This window comes from Lissotriton helveticus, chromosome 2_1 (genome assembly GCF_964261635.1).
Source record: "Lissotriton helveticus chromosome 2_1, aLisHel1.1, whole genome shotgun sequence".
In the NCBI taxonomy this organism is placed as follows: Eukaryota; Metazoa; Chordata; class Amphibia; order Caudata; family Salamandridae; genus Lissotriton; species Lissotriton helveticus.
This window is the reverse complement of record NC_136059.1, coordinates 1,059,201,919-1,059,228,130: the sequence shown is the minus strand read 5'-3', so window position 1 is coordinate 1,059,228,130 and position 26,212 is coordinate 1,059,201,919. Positions and strand designations below refer to the sequence as shown.

General features: G+C 52.6%; 1 protein-coding gene across 2 annotated transcripts in view; it reads left to right on the top strand.

The window, feature by feature from the left end:
- The window catches only part of VPS13A (vacuolar protein sorting 13 homolog A), a 2,196,319-nt gene that overhangs the window by 876,611 nt on the left and 1,293,496 nt on the right, over positions 1–26,212 (top strand). For both annotated transcript variants that reach the window (XM_078675860.1, XM_078675861.1), the window contains exon 36: positions 23,862–23,992. In XM_078675860.1, the coding sequence (XP_078531986.1) occupies positions 23,862–23,992 (131 nt within the window). The remainder of the gene's footprint in view (positions 1–23,861; positions 23,993–26,212) is intronic.

Sequence of the window (26,212 nt, the reverse complement as noted above, 5' to 3'; positions counted from 1 at the left end):
CTGATGAGCCCCAAGTTGGCGCGCCAAATGAGGGAAATCAAAAATCCCATCTCAGGGGTTTGCACTAACACCTGATCCTTTAAAGCAGCATGAAAAAATTGGCACAGAATCTGTAATCAAGAGAAACATATTTATTAAATTACAACAAGTGAGGCCATGTCACACAGAAGCCGCAGCACTCTGTATGAGATGGTCCGAGGACTGAAGGCCACAGTATCTCTTATATACCCTCACAGTGGCTAAAAAGGGCAGTACAAGTGCACATAAGAAGAGTTACACACATAGATGGTCATACAGAAAATGCACAGTCGACAAGTAGGAGGAGCTAACAGTTTTGCCAATGCTAGCAAGCACATCCTGACAGTTACAGAATATTAGCAGCTGCAAGCACAACTGAGCATGTGCAAAGTAGAAGGAAGAGGCTAAATATACCAAGCAGAGAACAGCAAGATAGGACTGAGTACATGGTGAGCACATGGCCATCTAAAATGGCTGCCAAATACAAAATGGATTCCATAAAAAGACAAGATAGTCTCTAAATACAGGATGTCTTCTGCTAATGCTTAATCTAATCGCTGCTAAATTACGACACCATGGTACTTTTTACAAGGGACTTACCTGTGGCCAAAGAGGTGCCAATTGGTGGTGCAAAGGTAAGTTTTTGGGAAAGGAACACAGGTGCTGGGCCTTGTTTTGCAGTATCCCTGCATACATCTAGTCAAGTTGGCATTAGGTATCTGCCAAAAAAGTAGGGGGTAACCATGCAGAAAAGGGCCCTTTCCTACAACTCGAAATTTGAAAAAAGCATTGGCAGCTACAGTGGTTACTTTGAAAAGTTTTTGGGGGTAATCTGGCCCGCTTTGGATAAACAACTCTAGCAGCGAGCAAGTCAGAGGGTCCAATAAGGTTTAGCCGTACAGTTAACTTGTAGTCAAAGCACTGTCCAGTCCAGTTCCATGCTCAATGGGTGCACAGCCATAGGCATCAATGGAGTGGGCCCGGTGAGGTGACTTCCGTCCCGCAAAGTCCAGGTGAAGACCAGCCCAAAAAAACAGTTGCCATTGGTCTACCGGTCTCCGGTTTTAGCGAAACCAGCAGTCCCCCTTAACTGCTAGTAGTGTCCATCTTGTGTGACCAAACTGCAGTTTGATGACTCTCCTGGATCCAACAGACTCGCTGCAACTTTTGACTGTCAGGGTTCAGTCTTCTGGGCTACGCTTCGGCGTTCAGCTGCAATCAATTGTGTTTACCAACTTACGAAGGTGGCATTTCAGCTTTTGTGGCCCTGAAGCTGTAGCAGGAAGTCAGCCAACTGACTCTTGGGGTTTACCTCTTCTGTCTCCGATGGCTTTTCCTCATGTAGGCACAGGCCTTTCTTTTCTAGCCTAGGAACAGCAAGTGCAGTACAGTCTTTGGTGCAGCCTTTCTTTGCCAGGTCCAATGAACAACAGGGCAGTCCTCCTTCAGTTCTCTCTCTAATACAGACGTGTTCTGAGATCTGGTTGAAAGGAGTGCCACTTTTATGCCCACAGCTTGCCCCTCTGGGAATGCGGTGACTACTAGAAAATGGGCTATCAAGTCCCCTCCTGTCTAATGATGACTTCTTGCAATATGTAATATTTTTCTAATATTTTTCTTGCGCACAACCTTCTAATATCCTGTGGACGGATTGTGACTTTCAATGTGTTTTTAGGGGTGCTCCTGGGTTAACGTGTCCACCCTTTGGACGTCCTCATAGATGTATGAAAAAAAATAACATGATGGGGTTGTGACCAAGTTATTTGGAAGCACGTTCATACATTTCTGCAATATGTGGCATCTAGCTATCCCAGAGTCCAATATTCTGCCCACTCACTAGATGGCAGATCCCTTCCCTCTGTGTTTGGAGCTTGGTAGCCCACCCTAGAGGTTTGACTGCCTGAGGCTTACACACCCACTGGAAACCTGGTATCTGAAAGAAACAGGTTAGTATTAGATTCCTTACCTTAGAATATCCCCAGGCGTCAGTCTGGATCCGGAAACTTTTGCGTAGCAGTACCCCTGCGTGTCGGTAGGCGTCGTCTGCAGGCGTCCCCTGCGGCTCCGCGTCCGTCGTCGGCGTCGTGCGCCGTGATGACGTCGCTGGAGTATATAGACGCCGCCTCCGCGCGCTGACGTCAGTTCTTCTTTTTTCCGCGCCAGTTAGCGCAGATCCGAAGAGCAGTACTCCGGTCTTTTGACCAAAGTTTTTTGACTATCTACTCCTAAGGTGCCGGTAGGATGCCCGGGTTTAAGAATTGTGACGGGTGTGACCGCACGATGTCGGTCACGGACCATCACCGACTCTGCCTCCGGTGCCTGGGCCCGGACCACGACGTGGACTCCTGCATCGATTGCCGGGCCTTGACGAGAAAGGCTAGACGGGAGCGGTCCCGCAAGCTGCTCGAGCTCCGGGTGTCGGCCCCGCGTCAAGAGCGGTCCCGGTCCGGCCGGAGGTCGAGGGAGCGGTCGAGAGAGCGGTCGCGGAGCCGCCACGAGCGCTCCGGAAGTCGTCACCATTCCTCTGGTTCCTCAGGTAAGAAACACAAGAAGTCGGGGCGTCGTCATCGTACCCCCGACTCCCTCCGACGCTCGCGCGATGCGGCCGGGGGTTCGGGTGGCCCCACCCCCGCGGCTCCGCGGGGGTCGCCGGCGCGGCCTGCTCCATACCCTACGGTCCCTGGGCAAGGCGTGTCGCGCGAGGAGATAGAGGAGTTCCTCATGGCCATGAGGGCACTGTCTCCTCCGACCGGGCCTACGGCGCCTGCGGGCCCGGTGGTCCCGTCCGGGGGCCCGAGCGGTTCGGGTGCTCCTGCCCCGACGCCGTCGGGTGCTCCGGCCCCTACGCCGCCGGCGGCTCCGGCCCCGGCGCCGCTGGGCCCTTCAGGGTCGACGCCGGCTGGTCCTCCGGCCTCTCCGGCGCCGATTCCATCGGGGCAACCCATGGTGCCGCCTCCGCGCGGCGCCGGGGCTCCGGCGCCGGCTCCGGTCGGCGCCGGGGCTCCGGCGCCGGCTCCGGTCGGCGTCGGGGCTCTGGCGCCGGCTCCGGGTGGCGCCACCCCCATTCCCTCTCCGTCTCCGGACGCGGAGTCGGGCCGGCGTCGTCCGACGCCGATGGGGCCTGTGTACCCCGAGGAGCCGGTCTACATTGTTGACTCCGAATATGGGGAGGATGTAGAATACGGAGAGGGTTGGGAGGGGTCTGAGGACCCTCTGTCACGCGAGTGTCAGTACGACGTGGACTGGACAGGTGATTTGGGTGACGCCAGTGGTCTGGACGACTCTCCTAACCCTGGTTTTGTCTTGCCTCCTACTGTTGGCTCGAAGGCACGGGCTGCTTATTCAGTGGTGTTGATGAGGGCTGCCAAGGCCTTACACCTTGAGCTCCCCGTCGCGGTCGTGAGGTTTAACATCCTCACCGAGGTCTTCAAACCGCAGGCATGCCCGCAGGAGCCTCTGCTGCCGTTCAACGAAGCCTTGACAGACGTTCTTTTGGGCACGTGGTCCAGGCCCGCTTCAGGTTCGCCTGTTGACAGGAACGTGGCCAGACGCCACCGTCCGTGTCCGGACGACCCCAAGTTCCTGTCCACCCATCCCACCCCTGAGAGTCTGGTGATCCAGGCCTCGACTTCCCAGACCGCATTCCCGTCGGCCCCGCCCGACCGGGAATCTAAGAGGTACGACCAGTATGGGAAGAAGGTCTTCTCGTCCCTGAGTTTGGGACTGCGGTCTTGCAACACGGCATGCCTCTTGGGCCGCTACACCCACTCTCTGTGGGATACGGTCGCGGAGTGTCTGCCAGAATGCCCGCAGGAGGTGCGGGCAAAGCTCGGCAAGGCTATGATTGAAGGCCGAGACGCGGCACGATATTCCATCAGGTGTGGTCTTGATACGACCGACTCGCTGGGCAGAGCGATGTCCACGACGGTGGCGATTCGTCGCCACGCCTGGCTGAGATCCGCCAATTTTTCGGCAGATGTCCAAAATACTTTGATGGACATGCCGTTCGATGGCAGTCGCCTGTTAGGCGACAAGGCGGACCACGCGCTGGAGCGCTTCAAGGACTCCAGGGTCACGGCCAAGTCCTTGGGTCTTTCGACCCAGCGCCAGCAAACGGGTTCGTTTTGCTCCTTTCGTGGCCACGGAAGGGGCGGTCCCACACGTGCTGCCAGCCACGCACCGCAGAATACTTCTCAACGCGGTGGCGGCCGTGGTTTCCGCCGTGGAGGCGGTCGGGGACAACGGCGAGGTCAGACCACACCTCCCCCCGCAGCATCAGCCTCCAAATCCTCCTAGTCCGTGCTTTCGGGCCCATGTGACGCCAGTGGGTGGCAGGGTTCGCCATCACCACTCCCGCTGGCGCACTATCACATCGGACAGGTGGGTGCTGCAGCTCGTCCGAAGGGGCTACTCCCTCCCCTTCGAGACCACTCCTCCAGCCATGCCACCGCAGAACCACCGTGTGTCGGGGGACCACTTGACACTTCTGCAGGAGGAAGTTACGGCCCTCTTGGCCAAGGGGGCCATCGAGCGCGTTCCTGGGCCAGAAGTAGGGTGTGGTTGCTATTCCCACTACTTTCTGGTACCCAAGAAGGACAAGGGGGGCCTGCGTCCTATCTTGGATCTACGGAACGTCAACGGCTTCCTCCGGAAGGAGAAGTTCAAGATGTTGACTTTGGCTCAGATCTTGGCTGCTCTAGACCCGCAAGACTGGATGGTGGCGTTGGACTTGCAGGATGCGTATTTTCACATCCCCGTCCTGCCGGCCCACCGGCGTTACCTGCGGTTCACGGTAGGCCACGAGCACTTTCAGTTTATCGTGCTCCCATTCGGCCTTACCAGCGCCCCACGGGTGTTCACGAAAGTGATGGCGGTGGTCGCAGCTCATCTGCGCCGGTTAGGGATTTCAGTCTTCCCCTACCTCGACGACTGGTTGTTGAAGGCGGGCTCGCCCCAGACAGTCGTCCACCACCTTCAGATGACGGCAGACCTCCTGCACGAGCTGGGGTTTTCCATCAATGTGCCGAAATCACACCTGTGTCCCTCTCAAAAGCTCCTTTTCATCGGAGCGGTTCTCGACTCGGCGCAGTTTCGGGTTTATCCTCCGGAACAGCGGGTCCGGGATATACAGGCTTTGATTCCCATCTTTCAGCCGTTATCCCGGGTTTCGGTCAGGTTGACGCTGCGGCTGCTGGGGCTGATGGCTTCCTGCATCCTTCTGGTGCCTCACGCCCGGTGGCGGATGCGGGCTCTGCAGTGGGACCTGAAGTTTCAGTGGGCCCAGCATCAAGGCAACCTATCCGACCATGTCCTGATCTCGGAGGGCACTGCGAGACAATTGCAGTGGTGGCTTACGGACCGCGATTGGGTCAGAGGCAGATCCCTCTCCCTTCCCCAACCGGAGCACGTAGTTGTGACGGACGCGTCCCTCCAGGGCTGGGGAGGCCACTTGGGAGAGGCGGAGATCAGAGGCATCTGGTCTCCGGCGGAGTCCCGGCTCCATATCAACATGTTGGAGCTGCGGGCCATTCGCCTAGCACTGAGGGCATTCCTCCCCTTTGTCAACGGGAGTGTAGTGCAGGTGTTCACGGACAACACCACCGCCATGTGGTACTGCAACAAGCAGGGCGGAGTGGGGTCGTGGACCCTTTGCCAGGAGGCTCTGCGTCTCTGGCAATGGCTGGAACATCAGGGCGTGACTCTGACGGTTCAACACCTGGCAGGTTCTCTGAACGCCAGGGCGGACGAACTCAGCCGTCGGTGCTCGGTGGATCACGAATGGCGTCTGAACTCGGACGTGGCGAAAGGCCTCTTTCTGCAATGGGGAGAGCCTTGGTTAGATCTATTCGCCACAGAAGAGAACGCGCAATGTCATCAGTACTGCGCGTTGGAGTTTCCAAGACGGCACTCGCACGGCGACGCCTTTCGGCGCGAGTGGAGCTGCGGTCTGTTGTACGCCTTTCCGCCTATACCACTTCTGCCCAGAGTGCTGAAGAAGATCAGGCGCGACCGGGCCCAAGTTATCCTTGTGGCTCCGGACTGGGCTCGAAGGTACTGGTATCCCGAGCTACTCAGCATGTCAGTCGGTCCCTCGATCCGCCTGCCCCTTCGGGAGGACCTTCTGTCGCAGCAGCAGGGGACGGTCCTCCACCCGAACCTGTCCAGTCTCCACCTCCATGCGTGGAGATTGAGCGTCGACAGTTGAGGCCATTTGACTTGCCTCCTGAAGTCTGTGATGTGATTCTGGCAGCCAGGCGTCCCTCCACAAAGTCGGTATACGCCTGCCGGTGGAACAGATTTGTGGCATGGTGCACAGCAAAGGCTGTGGACCCTCTCTCTGCCCCTCTTTCCGAGGTTCTCCTCTTTCTTCTCTCTCTTGCCCAGCAGGGCTCTGCTCTGGGCACTATCAAGGGCTACCTTTCTGCCCTTTCGGCCTTTCTAAGGCTGCCTGATCAACCTTCCTTATTCAAGTCCCCTATTGTAACTAGATTCTTGAAGGGCATCACGCACATGTATCCACCTGTTCCGTTCGTGATGCCTCAGTGGGACTTGAACCTGGTTCTGACCTTCTTGATGTGCGCTCCCTTTGAGCCACTTCATTCCTGTCCTCTCCGTCTCCTGACTTTAAAGACGGCCTTCCTGGTTGCCATCACCTCTGCCAGGAGAGTGAGTGAGCTCCAGGCTCTTTCTGTCAAACCTCCTTTCCTGTCCATTCATCCAGACAAGGTGGTTCTACAAACTAGGCCTTCTTTCCTGCCCAAAGTAGTCTCTGCTTTTCACATCGGGCAGTCCATCACCCTCCCCTCCTTCTTCCCGCCTCCGCATCCTTCAAAGGATGAAGAGCGGCTCCATCGTCTGGACCCAAAACGTGCGCTTTCATTTTATATGGATCGCACACGCCAGTTCCGGGTGGATGACCAACTGTTTGTTGGCTACGTGGGTGCGAAGAAGGGACGGGCGGTACATAAACGGACCATCTCGCGGTGGGTCGTTCTGTGCATCAAAGCGTGCTACTCTTTGGCTCGGAAGGAGCCTCCTGTTGGGCTGAGAGCCCATTCCACTCTGGCCACGGCGGCTACTACTGCCCTGGGCCGGGGAGTCCCTTTGCAGGACATTTGCCAGGCGGCTACGTGGGCCTCGCTGCACACCTTTGCGAGGCACTACTGCCTGGACAGTCAAGTCCAGAGGGATGGCTTCTTTGGCCGTTCGGTCCTCCAGGACTTTCTGGTGTAGGTTGTATTGGTTCGCAGACCCACCACCGGGGTTGGTATTGCTGGGGTATCTATTCTAAGGTAAGGAATCTAATACTAACCTGTTTCTTTCAGATGAACAAGTTACTTTCCTTCGGTAACGATATATCTGTAAGAAACAGTAGTTAGTATTAGATTCCTTACCGCCCCGCCCATCCTCCCCGTTCTGCGAACTGATACCTAGGGTTAAGGACATCCCTTTCAGGGCCCTAGTTTCAAATGGCACCAGTGTTGGTTCTCACACGGCTCTGCGTGTTCTGGCGCGGAAAAGCTGTGTACAAAGAACTGACGTCAGCGCGCGGAGGCGGCGTCTATATACTCCAGCGACGTCATCACGGCGCACGACGCCGACGACGGACGCGGAGCCGCAGGGGACGCCTGCAGACGACGCCTACCGACGCGCAGGGGTACTGCTACGCAAAAGTTTCCGGATCCAGACTGACGCCTGGGGATATTCTAAGGTAAGGAATCTAATACTAACTACTGTTTCTTACAGATATATCGTTACCGAAGGTAAGTAACTTGTTCTTTAGTACTGTTCCTCTCTCTTTACCCAAAGCCACCCCATTTACCAGAACAGAAGAGCTGCCCATCTTGTGTGTGTTCACCATTTGCTCTTTAAAGGCAGTTTCTCCTTTGAAGCTTGCCTTTTGGGCTTGCACCCTGTGTGGCTTCCCGCCAAGGGGAGGTAACACTTCTTCCAACAGCAGGTCTCTATTGTATCCTTTCCTGAAAATTCTTCACACCCCTCCTCAGGGGAGCAGAAGGCTGTCTCATGGCCAGCATCAGCAAATGGTCACTGGAAAAATTGGGTAACGGAAAGAAAACTTTGTAAAGTTGCCTTTTACTCAAACGTTACATCGTGTAATGTAACAATTCTTTTGATACCTTGAAGTACTAACTTTAGTACTCTGATTCAGAAATTACCACAGCTAAGCTATCAGCGTCTAAACCTGTACTCGCCAACGGGGCTACTAGCCTTTCCGCAGTAACATTGACAGTTTGGGTTTTTTACTGTTAGCACATATAAATATGCATGCCACATTTTTTGATATACAGCACCCTGCCTTAGGGCTCAAAGGGTAACCAGCCTATATTCATGCATAATCTCATTTCCTGTTTTTTTTTTTTTTTTATGTGAAATTATGCTGCAAGACAAAACTTATTTCCTCTTCCTGTATCTAGAAACCTTGTTAAAATAATGGATACTTATGATTTATGTTTTTCTCTGCATATTTTATATTTTCATAATGTTTTTTTTCTTCTACATATTTGGTGAGAATATTTCTGTTTATCTGATAGATTTCTAGCCTCAGATTCTTTACCTTCGAATTTCCCCAGGTATCAGACTGGGTCCAGAAGATTTTTCATGGGCAGTACCCCAGTGCACCGGTAGGTGGGGTTGATCAACTCTGCATCAGTGGTCGGCGGCGTCTGCACCGGAAATTACAATGATGGACCTATATAGGCAACACGCTGATGTCAGTTCTTTTCTTTCTGCGCTAGCCAGTGCTGATCCAAAGCTACCCCTCTGTCACTTTTTGACATGTATTTTTGATTTTTGTCAACTTTTTTGGAGGTTTACCTCCTGGTATGTCGAGGATGTTCTTGCAGAAGTCAGATTTTAAGCCCGGTGGCGCCTGTCACTGGCCGATGTCAGCAACGGACCTGGACCTCATTTGTCTTTGGTGTTTGGAACACGACCTCGACACCAAGGCGTGCTACGATTGTTGGGCCCATGGCCTTGAAGGCTTTGGGGGAGTGGTGCCTAAAGCTGCTAGCAGCCTTGCATGGGACTCCTCGGCGTCTGAGATTCCGGTTGTGGGGAAGGTCTGAGGTCATTACCAGAGCCCGAAGTCCTCTTTTTCTCGCTTGAAGTCGTCGACCATTCAGGTAAGAAGCATAGGAAGAGGATTAAGAAGTCCAAGTGTTCTTCGTCTTCTCCTCATCCATCAGCTGACAAGACGGGGGATCCTCAGCGTTCTGGGCCTCGTTCTCCGGAACCTGCGCCTGGGCCGACCCCTGCCCAGTTGAGAGTTGTAGGATGCCATGCGCCTCATTTTTGGGCAGTCCGACACAGACTATGTGCCTTCGGGCCCTGTAGGGTCAGAGGGGGCAAACTCTGGTTCCAAGCCAGCTGCTTCGGTCCTGGCTCCTGTGGAGCCCCACAGATCCATTCCTGGACTGGGAGCGGCCCAGGTCGAGCCATCTCGACCTTCCCCGGTGCCAGTCCAGACACCACTACCCCAGCTGCTGCTGGCACCCCTGGCTGTGCCAACCCGATAGTCATCCTCAACTCAGACATCGAGCAAGAGGAACATTGACAAGAGCCCTGCCTCCTATATTGGAGTCTGAGCCTTATTTTCATTGGCGAGGCCTCGGGGAAGATGGGAGGGGTCGCTTGACCCTTTAGAATACCAGTGCTATGATCAGAATATGGACTGGTGTGAGGACCTGGGTGAAGCCAGCGGCCTGGATACTTCCCTGAATGCTCGTCTGCTTTCTCCCCTATCATGGCTACGGAGGAGGGAACAAGACTAATCTTTTGACGAAGATGCTGCAATTGAGAGTCGCCATGTCATAATCCTTACTCCTGTTCAATGATTCCATCACTGATGTCCTTTTGGGTACCCAGTCCAAACCCAACACAGGGGCTCCTGTGAATGGGATAATTGCCCTCCACCATCGCCCGCACCTGGGGACCCAAACTTCCTCACCCAACACCCTACCCCTGAGAGCTTTGTGGGCCAAGCCTCCATCTCTCAAGACACTTTCCCTACCGCTCCCCCGGATAGGAAATCCAAGAGACTGGATTAATTTTGGAAGAAGATGTTTTCTTTCGCCAAATTGTCGTTGCAGTCCGTGAACACTGCTTGCCTTTTGGGCCTTTATTCCCACACTCTGTGCGATACGGTGGCGCAAGTGCTGCTGCAGGTCCCATAGGAGGTCCTGGCTGTACTCTCCCAAGCTATTACTGACTGGAGCGAAGCAGCGGAGTTCATGATTCCTTGCAGACTTGACACAACCGACTCACTGGGCAGAGCGGTTTCAATGTCAGTGGCCCTTAGGCGCCAGGCCTAGCTAAGAATGACTAGCTTCTCGGGGATGTCCAGGCTACCCTCATAGACATGCCCTTCAATTGCACCGGTCTCTTTGGAGATGAGTCACATTCAGCACTCGAGCGCTTTACGGATTATTGTGTTACAGCCAGGTCCTTAGGCCTCTCTGCAGGCACGCGTTTACCCTAATCTGCCTGTCTGGGCTACGGAAGGGGCTTCGAGCTGCACCAATTCCAGCCCAGCCACCTCTTTGTGCAGGCTCACCAGCCTGTGCATGTCTGAGGTTGCGGTACCCACAGACCTTGTGGGTCAGATGGCCAGTGGTCTGGTCAGTCCACCACCCACCTGCTGCAACCACCTCCAAACCCTCCTAGTCTGCCCCTTTACCAACATGGTCACCCAGTTGGTGGCAGAATTAGCCATCACCTGCTCCTCTGACAGTCCATTACAACGGACAGGTGGGTTTTGCAGATTGTCCAATGGTGATACTCCCTCCACTTTTGGACTACCCCTCCCCCTATGCCACCATCTCACGATCCGCTAATGGAAGATCATGTCTGTTCTCCTTCTCCGTGATGAGTTCTTGACCAAGGAGCCATAGAGAGGGTTCCTGTGCCTAGAGTAGGCTGTGGTTATTCCCTCGAGTTTCTGGTTCCCAAAAAGAACAAGGGCCTTTGTCCTATTCTTGATCTTCAAACTCTCAATCTCTTCCTCAAAAAGGAGAAATTAAAAATGCTCAGGTCTTGTCTGTCCTGGACCCAGAAGACTGGATGCCAGCGTTGGACTTGCAGGACGCTTATTTTTATTTCCCTGTCCTGCCTGCCCACCGGTGCGATCTGCGGTTTGAGGTGGGACACAAGCAGTTTCAGTTTCACAATGCTTCTTTTAGGCCTTACCAGCGCCCCTTGGGTGTTCACCAAGGTGATGGTGGTGGTTACGGCTCCTCTGCGGAGGTCAGGGGTGTCAGTCTTCCCCTAACTCGATGACTGGCTGCTAAAGATGGGCTCGCCCAAGGCCCACCTCCAGACTATGGCAAACCTTCTGCACTCACTGGGGTTCAGTATCAACGTGGCAAAATCACATTTGACTCCCTCTGAGACGTTTCCTTTCCAAGGAACTTTTCTGGACACAATACAGTTTCGGACTTAGCCTCCCGAGTGGCGAGTCCAGGTTATTCAGGCTATGATACTGATGTTTCAGCCTTGGTCCTGGGTTTCAGTTAGACTGACTCTGAGGCTTTTGGGCCTCACGGCCTCCTGCATCTTGCTAGTCACACATGCCAGATGGCATATGCAGGCTCTGCAAAGAGACTTGAAGTTCCAGTGGGCGCAGCATCAGGGGAATCTCTGCGACCTGGTTCAGATCTCGGGGGAGAACTGTAAACGATCTGCAGTGGTGGCAAAAGAACTGCAATACGGTCAGAGGCAGACCCCTCTCCCTTCCCCACCCTCTTCTGAAATAAGTGAGAGATGCATCACTCCTGGGATGGGGCAGCTATCTGGGGGAGATGGAGATCAGAGAACTCTGGTCTCCGGCAGAAACCAGACTCCACATAAACCTTTTGTAACTCCGGGCATTCCGACTATCATTAAAAGCTTTTCTACTCTCCATCAAGGAAGGCTGGTACAAGTGTTCAATGTCAACACCACTGCCAAGTGGTACTGCAACAAACAGGGTTGGGTGGTGTTGTGGACCCCTTGTCAAGGGGCCCTACATCTCTGTACATGGATGGAATACCTGGGCATATATCTGCTGATTCAACATCTGGCAGGTACTCTGAGCGCAAGAGCAGACAAACTCAGCTGAAGATGCCTAGTGAATCATCCAGATGTGGTGCAAGGTCTCTTTCAGGAGTGGGCAGAGCCTTGGTTAGATCTGTTCGCCACCACCAAGAAAGGGCAGTGTCGGCAGTTCTGTACACTGGAGTTTCCAAGCCGGCACTCTCTCAGAGTCACTTTTTGTCTCGAGTGGAGCTCAGGACTCCTGTATGCTTCTCCGTCCATACCACTCCACCCTGAGTTCTCAAGAAGACCATGAATGCCCGGGCGCCAATCATCCTTGCGGCACCGGACTGGGCACGGAGAGACTGGTATTCCAAACTTATGAGCATGGATATCGATCTTCCGAACAGGCTGCCCCTTCGGGAGGATCTTCTTTTGCAGCAGCAGGGGAGGGTTTTCCACCTGAACCTGTCCACTCTCCGCTTCTTGTGAGGAGATTATGTAGCAGCAGTTGACCGTTTTCGCCCTGCCTCCCGAAGTTTGTAATGTCATCTTGGGAGCTAGGCTTCCCTCTACCCTTGATGGTGTCCGCCTGCCTTTGGAAACAAAATGTGGCATGGTGTGCAGAAAAATCTGTTGATCCCCTTTATTCCCCTCTTTCTGAGGTTCTGCTTTGCATTCTTATTCTTCCTCAGCAGGGCTTTGCTCTGGTGTCTCTTTAAGGCCATCTGTCTGCTATTTCTACTTTCATCAGGCTGCCTGATCAACCCTCTCTGTTTAAGTTCCGTATTGTAAATTTGTTCCTTAAGGGTCTCATTCATCTCTTCCTTCCTTCACTATTCATTATGCCTCAGTGGTACCTTAATTTCGTTTTAACTTTATTGATGTGCGCTCCTTTCAAACCTCTACCTAATTGTCCCCTCAGGCTTCTTAACTTGAAAACAGCCTTAATTGTGGCAATTACACCTGCCTGCAGAGTAAGTGAGCTGCAGGCCTTATCATCTAAGCTGCCTTACCCCTCAGTCTACCCTGACGAAGTGGCACTTCGCACAAGGGCCTCCTTTCTGCCAAGATTGGTCACCCCTTTTCATGTAGGCCAATCTATCACCTTGCCTACCTTTTGTGCTCCTTCATATTTTTCTAAGGAAGAGGAGGGACTCCACAACCTGGGCCCAAAAAGATAGTTGTTGTTCTACCTTGACAACACATGAGAGCTCTGGATGGATGGCCGACTCATCGCGGGGTATGTTGGTTGCACCTCCAGTCAGTCGAATAGCCAGGTCTTGAGGGTCTTCCTGAAAATGTGCAAGGTGGGGGCACGTCTGATGTCGATCTGGATCTCGTTCTAGGTCTTGGCTGCGATGTAGGATAAGGTTCTGCCACTTGTTCTTGCTCTGCCGATTCGTGGGGATTCGGCGAGGGCGAGGTCAGCTGATCAGAGGTTCCTCTGAGTACATGGAAGGAGGAGATTCTATTATTGAGATATTGGGGTCTGGTTTTGTGTAGGCATTTTTTGATGTGGGTGAGTATCTTGAAAGTTACTCCCTTCTCAACGGGGAGCCAGTGGATGTTGGTTGATGAGTTCTTGTAGATGGATGTTGGGTGATGAGTTCACGTAGAGGGATGCAGAGGACCAGTCTGGCTGCGCTGTTCTGTGTAGTCTGGAGTTTTCGGAGCAGAGACTTGTTGATCCTGGCGTAGAGGGCGTCTCCGTAGTCCAGTCTGCTGGTTATAAGTGCGTGGTGACTGTTTCCTTGATTCGGGGGGAATATATTTGAAGGTTTTTCGGAGGATGCAGATGGTGTTGAAGCAGGTGGAGGCAACTGCGTTGACCTGTCTGCTAATGGAGAAGGAGGAGTTGAGTACAATGCTGAGGTTTTGGGCATGGTCCATGGGGTTGGGGGGGGCTGCCGAGGGCGGTGGGCCACCAGGTGCTGTCCCATGCAGAGGAGAAGGTTCGAGGACGAGTACCTCTGTCTTCTCCTAGTTGAGCTTCAGGCAGCTGCTGCTCATCCAGGATGTGAGGTCCTTCATTCCTTCCTGGAAGTTGAGTATGGTGGTGATGGGGTCCTTGGTGAGGGAGATGATGAACTGGGTGTCGTTGGCGTAGGATACTAAGCTGAGTCCGTGCTGTCTGACGATGGTGGCGAGGCGGGCCATATAGATGTTGAGGAGCATGGGGCTGAGCGACGATCCTTGGGGTACTGCGTAGTTGATTTCCATGGGTTCGGAGAAGAAGGGTGGCAGTCTGACTCTTTGGGTTCTGCCGGTGAGGAAGGAGCGGAGCCGTCGAGGGCGGTTCCCTGTATGCCGGCATTGTGGAGTCTGGCGGTGAGTGTGTGTCGACTGCTGCAGAGAGGTCGAGTAGGATCAGGGCTGCTGTGTATCCTTGGTCGAGGAGGGTGAGGATGTCATCTGTGGCAGCAAGTAGAACCGTCTCAGTGCTGTGGTTGCTGCGGAATCCATATTGTTAGGGGTCGAGGATGGAGTTTGTTATTTGGACGTTGACGGTCTTCTCCGTGACTTTGGCCGTGAAGGGGAGGAGGAAGATGGGCCAGTAGTTCTTGAGGTCCTCGGGATCTGCTGAGGGCTTCTTTAGTAGGGGTCTAACTTATGCATTTTTCCAGTCGTTGGGAAAGATGCCGGTTTTGAAGGTGGCGTTGATGGTGCGTCGTTGTTCTGGAGTGATGGCGGTGGCTCTTTGGAAGATGTGCGGGGGGCATGGGTCCATGGGTGCTCCTGAGTGGATGCCTTTCCTTGTTGCTGAGGTGTTTTCGGTGATGACTGGGGTCTAGGAGGAGAGGTCGGGCTGGCTGGCGTTGCTGGAGGAGGGTGTGGTTTCGGAGTCAGGTGTCTGGTCTTTGAAGTTGTCCTATAGGCCCTTGATTTTCAGATGGAAGTAGGAGCCGAGCTTGTTGCAGAGGTCCTGGGAGTAGGTGATGTCCGTGGTTTCGCTGGGGAATTTGGTGAATTCCTGGATGACGCTGAAGAGTTCCTCGGAGTTGCTGGAGTTGGCAAGAATCTTGTTCTGGATGAAGGTACATATTATGTGTTGGTGGTATTCTGTCATGGCGTTCTTGTAGGTGGTGCGGATTTCCAAGGATTTGCTATTTCGCCAGTTCTTCTCAAGACGTCTGCAGGTACCTGTGGCTTCTTGGAGGTCGGTGGTAAACTAAGTTTCCTTTCTGGTGTGCTGTCTGTCGGGGTTTTGCAGGAATGCGAGCTCGTTGCACAGTTGATGATCCAACTGTGGAGTTCTTTAGCTACGAGGTTGGCGTCAATTGAGGTGGTGGGGGCTTCGCGGTTGAGGGTGGAGTTGAGCTGCTCGTCCGTGACCTTGCTTCTGTTTCTTTGTGAAGGGCGGAGCGCAGTTTTGGTCGGCGTGGTTTTGTTGACGAGGACGTGTATGCAGTGGTGGTCCGTTAATGGGGAGGCGTGTTGTGGCTGTAGTGGATGGTGTTCCCACCTGCGAAGATGGGGTCGAGGGTGTGTCCTGCCTTTTCGGCAGGCGTGGTGATGAGCTGTTTCAGTCCGATGTTGGTGAGGTTGTCCAGGAGGGTGGCGAAGTTGGGGTCGTTGGGGTTGTCGAGGGGGAAGTTCAGGTCTCCGGTGAGTATGTAGTGTGAGAAGTTGGCCTGATATGTGATGTCCACTATTCTGGTGGGCACCTTGTATCAGTCCAAACAACCCTTATGGTGATGGTTGTAAAGTCAACCTTATAGACCAGCTATCCTAGTGGTAGCATGGACAAAGCAGTCTTAGGCTAAACTCAAGAGGGCATGTGAAGCCAGCTGTTTTACCATATGCAATCCCTTTAATACCAAATGAAAGGACACCACACAGCTTATATATATATAAAATATATATGTATTTATTACTAAATTAATCCTCTGAACTCTTTATGAGGTCAGAGGCACAAGCACATAACAAGATACTTAATAAACATCCAATAAGTTGCACAAAATACAGTAATGCCCTAGGGGCACTTCGAACCATATACTAAAATAGTGGTATAAGAATCACGTCACGAACAAAGGATAGGCCTAGGACTTGGAAAATCGCTGGGGCTACGCTGTACTACCAAAGGATAGGGAGCAGGAGGCCCACGGGATGCGTGTGCAGTGTCTTTACACACACGCGAGTTACCATAGAGTTATAATGGGAACGTAAGAATTGGAAACTAGTTCTTTTAGGTCACTTCCGGATGGACAAGGAGAAAGCTACTTGAAAGTTAGACACTAGGATAGTAAATACCCAAAGGAGCACCGAAGTACTCGCGTTACCTCACCCACAGGAAGCGGGTGCATAGGTGTCAAAGTGTGTCGGGTTTCATCACTGATTCCTATGGAGCCTTGAAGAAAGATGCTGCAGGCGACCAGGAGGGAAGTGTCCGGTTGGATCCAAGGGCAGATCGAGGATGAAGAGTACCTGAAAGCAGAGGGGACAGAGTCTGGGTCACTAGCCATTGACCAGGAAGGAACCAGGCGATGTCGCAAAGCAATCAGGTGATGTCGTGAAGCTTGTCTCTGCAGCCACGTGGACCAAGAGGTGTCGACGACGACCACGAGCTGGATACGTACTGTCCCACGAAGGCTCTCGCTGTCGGCGGAGTTGGCTTCCGGATTGGAGTCAACAAGCCTTGGCAAAGGCAACCCTCGCAGGAATCGAAGATGGCTTACGGATCAGACCAGCAAGGTCTGATGGGCTTCTCCTTTTCAGGGAAGCAGGGGCCAGTCTGGAGCAACCAGACCAGCAGTGTAAATCAAAAGGATCATCGTCACAGAGGCCACTAGCCAACGGGCAAGTAACCGGACAGACGCGTCGAGAAGAAAAATGCAGAAGGGCCCCATGCAGAACTCGTGGAGTGTGGAGGGCTGATCTTCGGTGCAGTTGGTGCTCGAGGCTGGGGCTTCTCAAGCCCCAATGCACAACTTCGAGGGTGCCTCAGAAGTTGCACGGAAAGTAATTCGCTGGCTTTCCAAGATGGCCGGTCCCACGTCTCTCGTTGCCTCCACGGGTCTCAGCTCTGCTGTGACTATGGATCGGGCTGTTGGAAGTCTGGAAGTCCGGGTCTTGTCGGGCTCTGTGCTCGGGCTCCGGCGGGAGCGTCGACAAAGCAAACCGTTGATCGCTTGATGGTGCCTGCTTGCACAGGGTGGTCACTCTTGACCACAAGGGATATTCTTTAGTCTTCTATCTTCAAGTAGAACGTCAAAGGTCCAGAGTTTCGTTTCAAGTTTCAGTCAGGATAAATCTAAAGTCTTGGGACTCAGCTCCTACCTATATACCAAATTTAGGGGCTGGATTACCTGCTAGTTCCCTCCTATGGGTGGGACCCAGGAAGGGGGTGGTTACACCCCTTTCCCTTTGTCCAGTTTCGTGACAGAGCTGGGCTGGAGTGCCCCAGCACCGGTTTGAACTGGACTATGCATGGGACACCTTGTGTGCCCCAGGCAGTGTCTCATTTCATTCAGCCCTCCCTGCTCCAATACACTATGGCCTGTGTGGGGTGGTGCTAGCACCTCCCAAGACAGGAAACCTATTGTCCAAGCCTCCCTTGCTGGAAGGACTCCCAGCAGCAGGAGGTCACACTTGTGTCTGTGGCAGCAGCATCCATTTTGTGATGCTGAGGCTCTGGTTAACTTTAACCGGGATTAGTAGGAACAACATGTCTTCTCCCTCTAGAAGGGTGGAATGCTACCCCGTCGCCAGAACTGGCGAGGTGGTAGTATTCCAAAGCTTATGACACCTTACAGCAGCATCCATTTTGTGATGCTGAGGCTCTGGTTAACTTTAACCGGAATTAGTAGGAACAACATGTCTTCTCCCTCTAGAAGGGTGGAATGCTACCCCCGTCGCCAGAACTGGCGAGGGGGTAGTATTCCAAAGCGTATGAAACCTTACACGACATGTTTTGATAAAGCCAAACCAAAGTTAGCATTCAACCACGAGGATTATAATGCACTTAAGAGTATATGGTAAGGCTATATCCTAGAACAGCTATAAGGACATGGTTCCGAAAGCTGTAGACAGCCTCAGCTCATGCTAGAGCCTCATCTCACATAAAACCAAGCACTCTGCCTTCAGGATTGTTAAGACCTGCCGTAGGAGTGACTTATAGGTGCATATGTGTCTATATATAATGGTAGGCATAGGAATACTATACCTAAGCAAGGGGTGATTACACAACCTTGCCCCAGCTGAGTGATCAGCCAGTTGTGTCAGTTTGGATGGCCAGCCAGGGGTGGCAAAAGATATGCTGCAGCCCCTGGTAGGCCTTGGGTGCACCTATGCCCTGGGTACCTATAGTACACTATAAAGGGGCTCTTAAGGTGACCCAATATCCAATTAGGTATGTACCTAAAGTACATGGAGTCCATTTTACAGTGAGAGCAGATAGCCTGGGTCCCTGATTAGCAGGATCCCAGGCCAACTAAGTCGAAAACCAGCTAAACACAAGGCAAGAAATCTGGGGTAACCATAGTAAGGTATCCACCTTCCTACATGTAGTACATGGAGGCGATGGCGTGGGGTGCGATGAGGTCAGCAATGGTAATGTTGAACGAAGCGCAGGGTCTGGGGGGTCTGCAGGCGAGGGTGCTGCGAAGTGTTGTTCTGGAGCTGGTCTGGAAGTGAAGGTGTTCGGTGGTAGAGGAGGCGTCGCTCGTGGTGGAGAGTCAGAGGGAGCTCAAGTGTGCGATGGCGAGTCCTGGGCGGTTGGGGCGTTCCTCCCTCTGGATCTTGTATCTGTCAGGAATGGCGGTGGTGATGTCGAGGGCGGAGGAGGCGCTGGTCCAGGACTCTGTGAAGAAAGCGACGTCTGGTGAGAGGGTGTCGAGGAAGTCCCAGATCTCAACGGCGTGTCTGTGCATGGAGTGCACGTTGAGGAGGATGCACTTCAGGGCTTCAGTGTAGTAGACATCAGACATGGGGGCAGAGACCGTGGGGGTGCAGAGGGTGGTGAAGGTCGGTCTGGCGGCAGTGATGGAAGGAGAACTGGCGTGCAGTGTGGATAGCTGGCAGTTGTTCCTCCCAGGGTTGAGTGCAAGGAGGGCAGATGAGTCATAGTGGAGGGTGGTCGGAGATCTAGGGTCCCTGGTGCTGGTCGCGGTCGGGTTGTGGACAGGTGCAGACGGACTTGCCTTTGGCGCGCAGGCGGCGGCCATTAACCGGCAGGGGGGAAGGGCCGCGGGGCAGCAAAGGCGGGAAAGGAAACAGGCACAGGAGACACAAACAGGCCAAAGCAACAGGGTGACAGAAAAAAACAGAACAAGTCTCAATAACAAGATACAATGCACAATAACAGGACACTAACAAAGCAAGATGGATAAAAACGGGCACAAACACAAAAATGGACAACAGCGGACCAGTAGAAGAGCAAGGCTCTCTCCCACTGGACCACCAGGGATGGGGCGCAGGCTGGAGCCTGTGGGTAGAGGAAGGCCTCGAACACCTACCAGGCAGAGGTACGCTGGGTCAGCGGCAGCGGCACAGACAGCGGAGCTGCTGGGGGGAGAGCAGGTCTCAGACCAGGAGGTCAGAGGTCTTGCTCATGCTCCCTCGAAGCGGCCGCTATTAAGAAGGGGAAGGAAAGTGCAGCTGGGAGTCGGGAGCGGTAACCGGGAGGGGCAGCATTGGCGGGAAAAGAAATGGGCACGTGCGACACAATCAGGCCAAGACAACAGGGAGACAGAAAAAAACAGAACAAGGCACAGTAAGAAGATACAAGGCGCATGACAAGGCACAAACAAAGACAGATGGAAGACAGAACAAAATGGGCACAAACACAGAAATGGGCAACAGCGGACCAGTAGAAGAGTAAGGCTCTCCCACTGGACCACTAGGGATGAGAAACGCACCCCAGCCTTAAGCATGAGACAAGACAGGGACGGCTGCACAGCTAAAAGTGCAGATAGAAGAAGAAGGGCACAAGGTGTAGAAGAACAGGCCTGCACTGGCATGCACAGCCGGCAGCAGACAACACCGCGGAACGGTGCACCCAGGACAAGCCAGACGCCAGCTGAAGGTAGAGGCCAGAAAGGCCAAGAAAGGCCAGGACACGCCCCAAGGGAGGGCCCGCACACATGGACCCACGAATGAAGTGGAATCAGGCAGTTACAATGCAATGCCGCAGACAGCAGGCCAGACCAAGCCAGCAACACAGCGATGCAGGAGAAGGACGGACCGGGGCGTAGCGCCAGCCATTCCAAAACCAACAGCAAGAGAATCGCACCTGCGACATACCGTGATCCCACGGAGAGCATAGGCCCGAAGGACGACCACACCTCTCCGGCACATGATAGAGCTATATAATAGGTACTATTACCCCACATAGGGCATGTTACGTCCCAAGAACATGGGAACCCTCGTAGGAAAATGTTTCCGTAGCAGAGGACAAACAGAAAGACCTGTGGAGGAACCGCAGACGGCTTGCCAATCAGCCTACAAGAATACACAGAAGGCCTAATCTCAGGGGCAACACGGCTTACCAAAGTCAAAACCACAATCAATAAAGGGCCGAACCAGCAGCCAACAGCACCAAAGTCCGAACAAAGGATCTGAAGGCACATCAACCACACAGAACACACAACCGGGGCTACCTGCTCGAAACAACAGCAGAACATCCCAAAAAACCCAGACCGAGGGGGAGAAGAAGGAGGAGGAGGAGGACGAAGTCCCGCAAGAAACCTCTGAATGGCCGAGTCCGCAGGGGCATGAAACAAGAGTGCCATCAAAGGGAAGGTCCACCAGCCACTCCCTAATGTTGTCCTGGAACACACTATCCCGTAGCCAGGCATGTCGATGAAGGGCCACAGAAGAAGCCATGGGACGACTAAGCACCTCCGAAATGGCCAGAGCGGAGCGAAGAATAAAAGACGCCAGCTCCCATCCATCCAACACATGGTGCTGCAGATCATTACAGGCACTCTCTTGAGAAACGGCAGCCACAAGGGACTTCGCCGAATCCCACAAGCAAGAAGTGGCACTAGCGAATACACAAAGAGTGTTAAGGGCCCGCAAAGCCGCATTGGTGGAGGCGAAGATATTGCGCCCCCAGGAATCTAACCAGTGGCCCTCCCGTGACAGGGGAGACAACACCGATAGCAGGGAGGCAAAAGCAGTCTGTAAAAGAGGGCCTCTGGTAGAGGGGTGAAGGGAAAGACAGACGGGATCATGCGATGCAGGACGGTGGCGGTTCAGAAGTTGTTGGGGCACCGGGTCCTCCGTGGCGAGCCATCCCCAAGCTCCCCAAAGAGACGTGTGGAGCGAAGCCTTGAAGGGAAGAAGCGACTCCCGACCACCAGAACCCTGATGGAGGACCTCCAGAAGATGACCTGTGGGGAAATGGGCAGCTGGATCGCTCATGCGCAATGTTCCCCCAGCTGTGGAAACCGCTCGAGCGAAGGCAGCACCTGCCTCCGTAGGGCCAGCAGTGGTGAAAGCAGTTCCTCAGTGGGTGACGGCTGCAAGCTAAGGCGGCCATTCCCCAGTCCAACTGGAGGAAGGAAAGGCCAAGCCCGGAAAGGGTGAAGGGGGACTGAGGAATGGGGAACCTGAGGCGCCTCTGGCGAAAACTGCGTCCGCGGCGATGAGCCGTCCTTGGAAGACGCCGGGGAAAAAGCCACGACGCGGCAACCTGTCTCCGGAGAAGATGAAATCATCAATCGCCGAACCTCTGGAGAAGAGGGGGCGTCAGAAGACGAATCAACGACCCGGCCCTGTGCCGCAGAGTTCGCGACCGGTGGCAGGTCCACGTCGACCGGCGCCGAAGGAGACGCCGCAATGACCTCCGCCAGAGCATGCGGCGCAGGAGTCTGAGGCTGGGTCGGAGCCGGGGCGGCTAAGGAACGGCTGCGCAATGGTGCCGACTCGACATCCGACGAGGCAGCTGCCTAAGTGGAGGGACGAGGGGGGCCCGGTGAGATGCCCCGACCTCCAGCTGGCCCCTGCGGCGCCGCCAGGGCTAGCAGCCACCGGCGCCTGAGCGTAGTCACCTCGGCCTCGGACAAGGCTGCCGCCTGCCCAGCGGACCGAGGGAGACTCTAGGACACGCCCGAGCCCTGGCAACCTCCCGCGACACCACAGGGACCCCCGCGTAGGTTTGCGGCAAGGCAGAGGCGCCTTGGTCCAAAGAGCCGCGCCCCGACGACATCACATCCTCCGTACCTGGAGCCGAACCTGTCGGCGTCGGAGCCGCCGGCGACGCCGTGGAAGTCGTGGAAGTCTCCGCATGCGGCAAGGGATCCGCAGGCGTCCCAGGAGGGGTAGGAGAAGAAGTAGAAGCCAACAAGGCCTGCAGGGCTGCTGCATAGGCCTCCATCTGGGCTCTAGTCGCCCCGTGCTGGGAAACGGCGGATAGGGTGGCGATGCGCGGGCCCCACCATCTGCGGAGAGCCCACGCCCCCAACAGACCGGGGACCGGCCCTCTGGGACAAACTGCGACACTTACCAACAGGTGAGCGATGCTCTTGCGGCCAGGGAGAAGGACGATGTTGGAGACGGAGGCGGCGGTTCTTGAAGCCGTCCACGGGGGACGGACGCGGCTAAGACCTGGACATGCGTGCCGAAAAGGAGTTTCATGCGGCGCCATCGCCGGGACTTCGGTTTTTTATTTGCTGACACGCCTCACAGTCTGTGGAGTCATGGTGCTCTCCTAAATACCACATGCAGATAGGGTGCAGGTCCGTCGCCGACATCTGGCACGCGCAAGACAAGCATGTCTTGAAGCCTGAAGGCATTCGCACACTGTTCCCAAGACCAACGCTCAAAAGTGGAAAAAAGGGGCGTGAAAACAGGCCAGGAACACGCGGAAAAGAAGTAAACTGACATCAGCGCGCCAGGGTGGGGCTTATGTGACCTCGCTGACGTCACGCCAGCGGAGGACGGCGGGTGGAGTCGAGTGGGGCCGCCCAACCCCCGGCGCGCAGAGATGATGGGCAAGAAAGCTTTCCGGGTCCAATCTCACACCTGGGGATAATTCTACGTTAAGGAATCTGCTGCTAGTAGTCTCTTTCAGATAAGAAAATACAAAAGCACTAACTGGATTCTAGATGTCATTTTGGAAATCAGAACCAAAAACAAATATTTATAACCCTGTTGAAAACAGATAACTAAAGAATGGGCTAACGTAAGGGGCAGGCAGAAGGTTCCAAAATACCTTGACAGACAATATTTTCCAAATGTAGAATGTCTAACTGAGCAGGATATTGGCTGTTTCATCTGTATATTAATAAACAGAAATACCCTATAAGCAAATTTAAGTTGTTTTCTCAGTTGAAAAACATTAATGATGAGGCAACCAGTTTCAAATGAGCCAGAGCCTCCAAAAGCAACCTATGATGCTGAATGTTCTCACTTCTATTCCCAACCAGGTAGATGTATACTGGACAAGGTTAATTTAAGTGTAAGAGGAGAACACCACGAAAGCGGATTATGTAGCATCATTAAAAAGATGCAGGTGGACATTATTTTTGGAGTCGATTTCATTTCTTCTTCAGTGCTGGGTTTTGACGTTTTTTAGCAGTAGTTTGTTTGTGTTTACATTTGGTACGACATAGACAACTTGGTTGAAGCTCATATTATCCAGTTTAATAACACTTCCTTTTTTAGACATTTTTGTCTTTCGATTAGGCCAGAAGACCCTCACTGAGCTGAAGATGCAGATTATGTCGAAGATGAACACTCATTTTTGACAATATATGGTGGCTACATGTATTTGGATGAATGGCCATGCTTATTCCATGTTTGTTTTGCCTGCTTTGTTAATATCTTTATTATTTCAACTTGCTGTAACAAACATTATTCTTTGAAAGGTACAACGGTGGTGACAGCTGCTGTAGTGGAAACATATACTCCAGTAAAAGTTAAGACAACCCTGAAGTTGGATTTCCAATTTGACTCCCTGACACTTAATTTACATTGTCCAAATTCAAAACAGCTTCAGGTAAGAAAATAGTAATGTCTTCAAAATTAACCTGTTTGATTTGTTGGAGAAATCCACGTTTGAAATATTTTTCATCAAGTTTGCAACCTCCACCTTTTTGTATGATTAAAGTCAACAAATGATTTAAATGCCTGAATTAATCAATATGATTGGCAATTGGACTGGATGCGTTCCTACCCACCTTTTTATTTTTTGCTGACTGGACCATTGCACACGGATCAATCATATTTGAATCTCGTGCTGTGTTAGGAAGTGTAGCCTTTGTCTTAAGTAGCCATCAACACTGTCTCGACATCAAAAGTAGGTTGTGGTTTCTATTCCTTCTTCTCTGGTGCTGAAGAAGGATGGAGGCATTCGTCCTGCCCTGGACCTTTGCCCTCTCAACTACTTCCTGTAAAAGCAGAAATTCAATATGCTCATGTTGACTTAGGTCCTGTCTGCCCTGGATCTGGGAGACTAGATTGTAGAGTCAGACTTGCCGGATGCGTATTTCCACATCCCTGTCCTGCTGGTCCACATACATTACCTGTGGTTCATGGTGCTCCACAAGCATTTTCAATTTACCGTGCGCCTCTTAGACTTTACCAGCACCCTATGTGTGTTCACGAAAGAGATGGTGGTGGTTGCAACCCATCTGAGAAGGTCAGGGTTTCCAATCTGTCCCTACTTCGACAACTGACTGGTGAAGGCGGGCTCGCATCAGGTGGTCACCACCCACCTCTAGACTATGGCGGACGAACTGCATTCACTAAGGTTCTCAATCAACATGCTGAAGTTTCACTGGACTCCCTCTCAGACGCCCCCTTTCATCAGACGTGAAAGGAATTGGCTAACCCAATAGATCCTTGTAGGCTTGGGCGATAAATAATTAAAGTAAAAGGTGGCTACAAGGGATTTGGTTTGACTATTAACTTATAATCAAATTTTGAGTTAGTTAGCAAAAATCTAACTCTAATGTATCCATGGGATAACAACAAGACTTTTCTTTGATGGAAACAATCAATGGTAAACTAAGGAAAAAGGGAAAAAGCACACTGAGAAGTAAATTTATCTGAAAAAATATTGTATTGAATTGATCAAATAAATATCTGTACGGGGATATAATGAACAAATCAAGTTCAAGCAAAAAAAATTTATGAACAGAAGTATACACAAATCAACAAATCAGTTCATAACAGTACATCAGCTCCTGTAAATTATAAGCAATAACCAAGTCAGACAATAAACGATGGTTAATTCTTGGTGCATATGAATTGTTTTGGAGATGATGTAAAAGGTCGACGTTTCGGTCTTGGTTGCAGGTGTCTATAAGACCATCATTAGGACAGAAATGTTTTTTTGCAAAGAATGCCCCTTAGTAATATGGTGAAAGATGTTCAGAGGGATGAGTCACTGTGGATGAATCGCAGTGACGCTCTAATCTGTGGCATGAAGTTGCCCTGACGCAAGGTTGGAATCTGTGACCGGCAAATTAGTCTGGTCAGATGAAAGCACAATCTTTGATTTGGCAAGCACTCAAACGAGGCAGCGTGTACCGTGTAGAGAGGATAGCATCGGTCCACAGCGTCACTGCGATTCATCCACAGTGACTCATCCCTCTGAACATCTTTCACCATATTACTAAGGGACATTCTTTGCAAAAGTCTCTGAATGCCAGGGCAAACAAAGTCAGCCATTGATGTCTCTCGGATCATGAATGGTGTCTACATCCGAAGGTGAAGCAAGGTCTCTCTGCGACTGGGTAGATCCTTGGTTTGATCTATATGCCACAGCTGAGAACGTACAATGTGAACATTTCTGCACATTTGAGCTTCTAAGGCGCTCTCACTCGGCTACTCGATTCGCCTCAAGTTTGGCTCAAGACTCCTGTATGCCTTCTCTCCGAAACCATTCCCACCTTCAGTACTGAAGAAGATCAGGACAGACCAGGCCAAAGTCATCCTTGTGACTCTGGATTGGTTACAAAGAGTATGGTATCCTGAACTCCTGAGCATGAGCATTGATCCTCCCATCGGGACCCCTTACGGAGGAACACCTGTCTCAGCAAGAGGGTCATGTTCGACACTCGAACCTGCTCACAATTCGGACAATTTGGTGACAATTCGGAATCTTCAATTTCCCTTCTGAAGTCATTTTGGTCGCTAGGGGCGTTGACCCTCTGTCTGCACCCTTGTTCAAAGTGCTGTTGTTTTATTTTGACTTTAGCCTAGTAAATCTTTG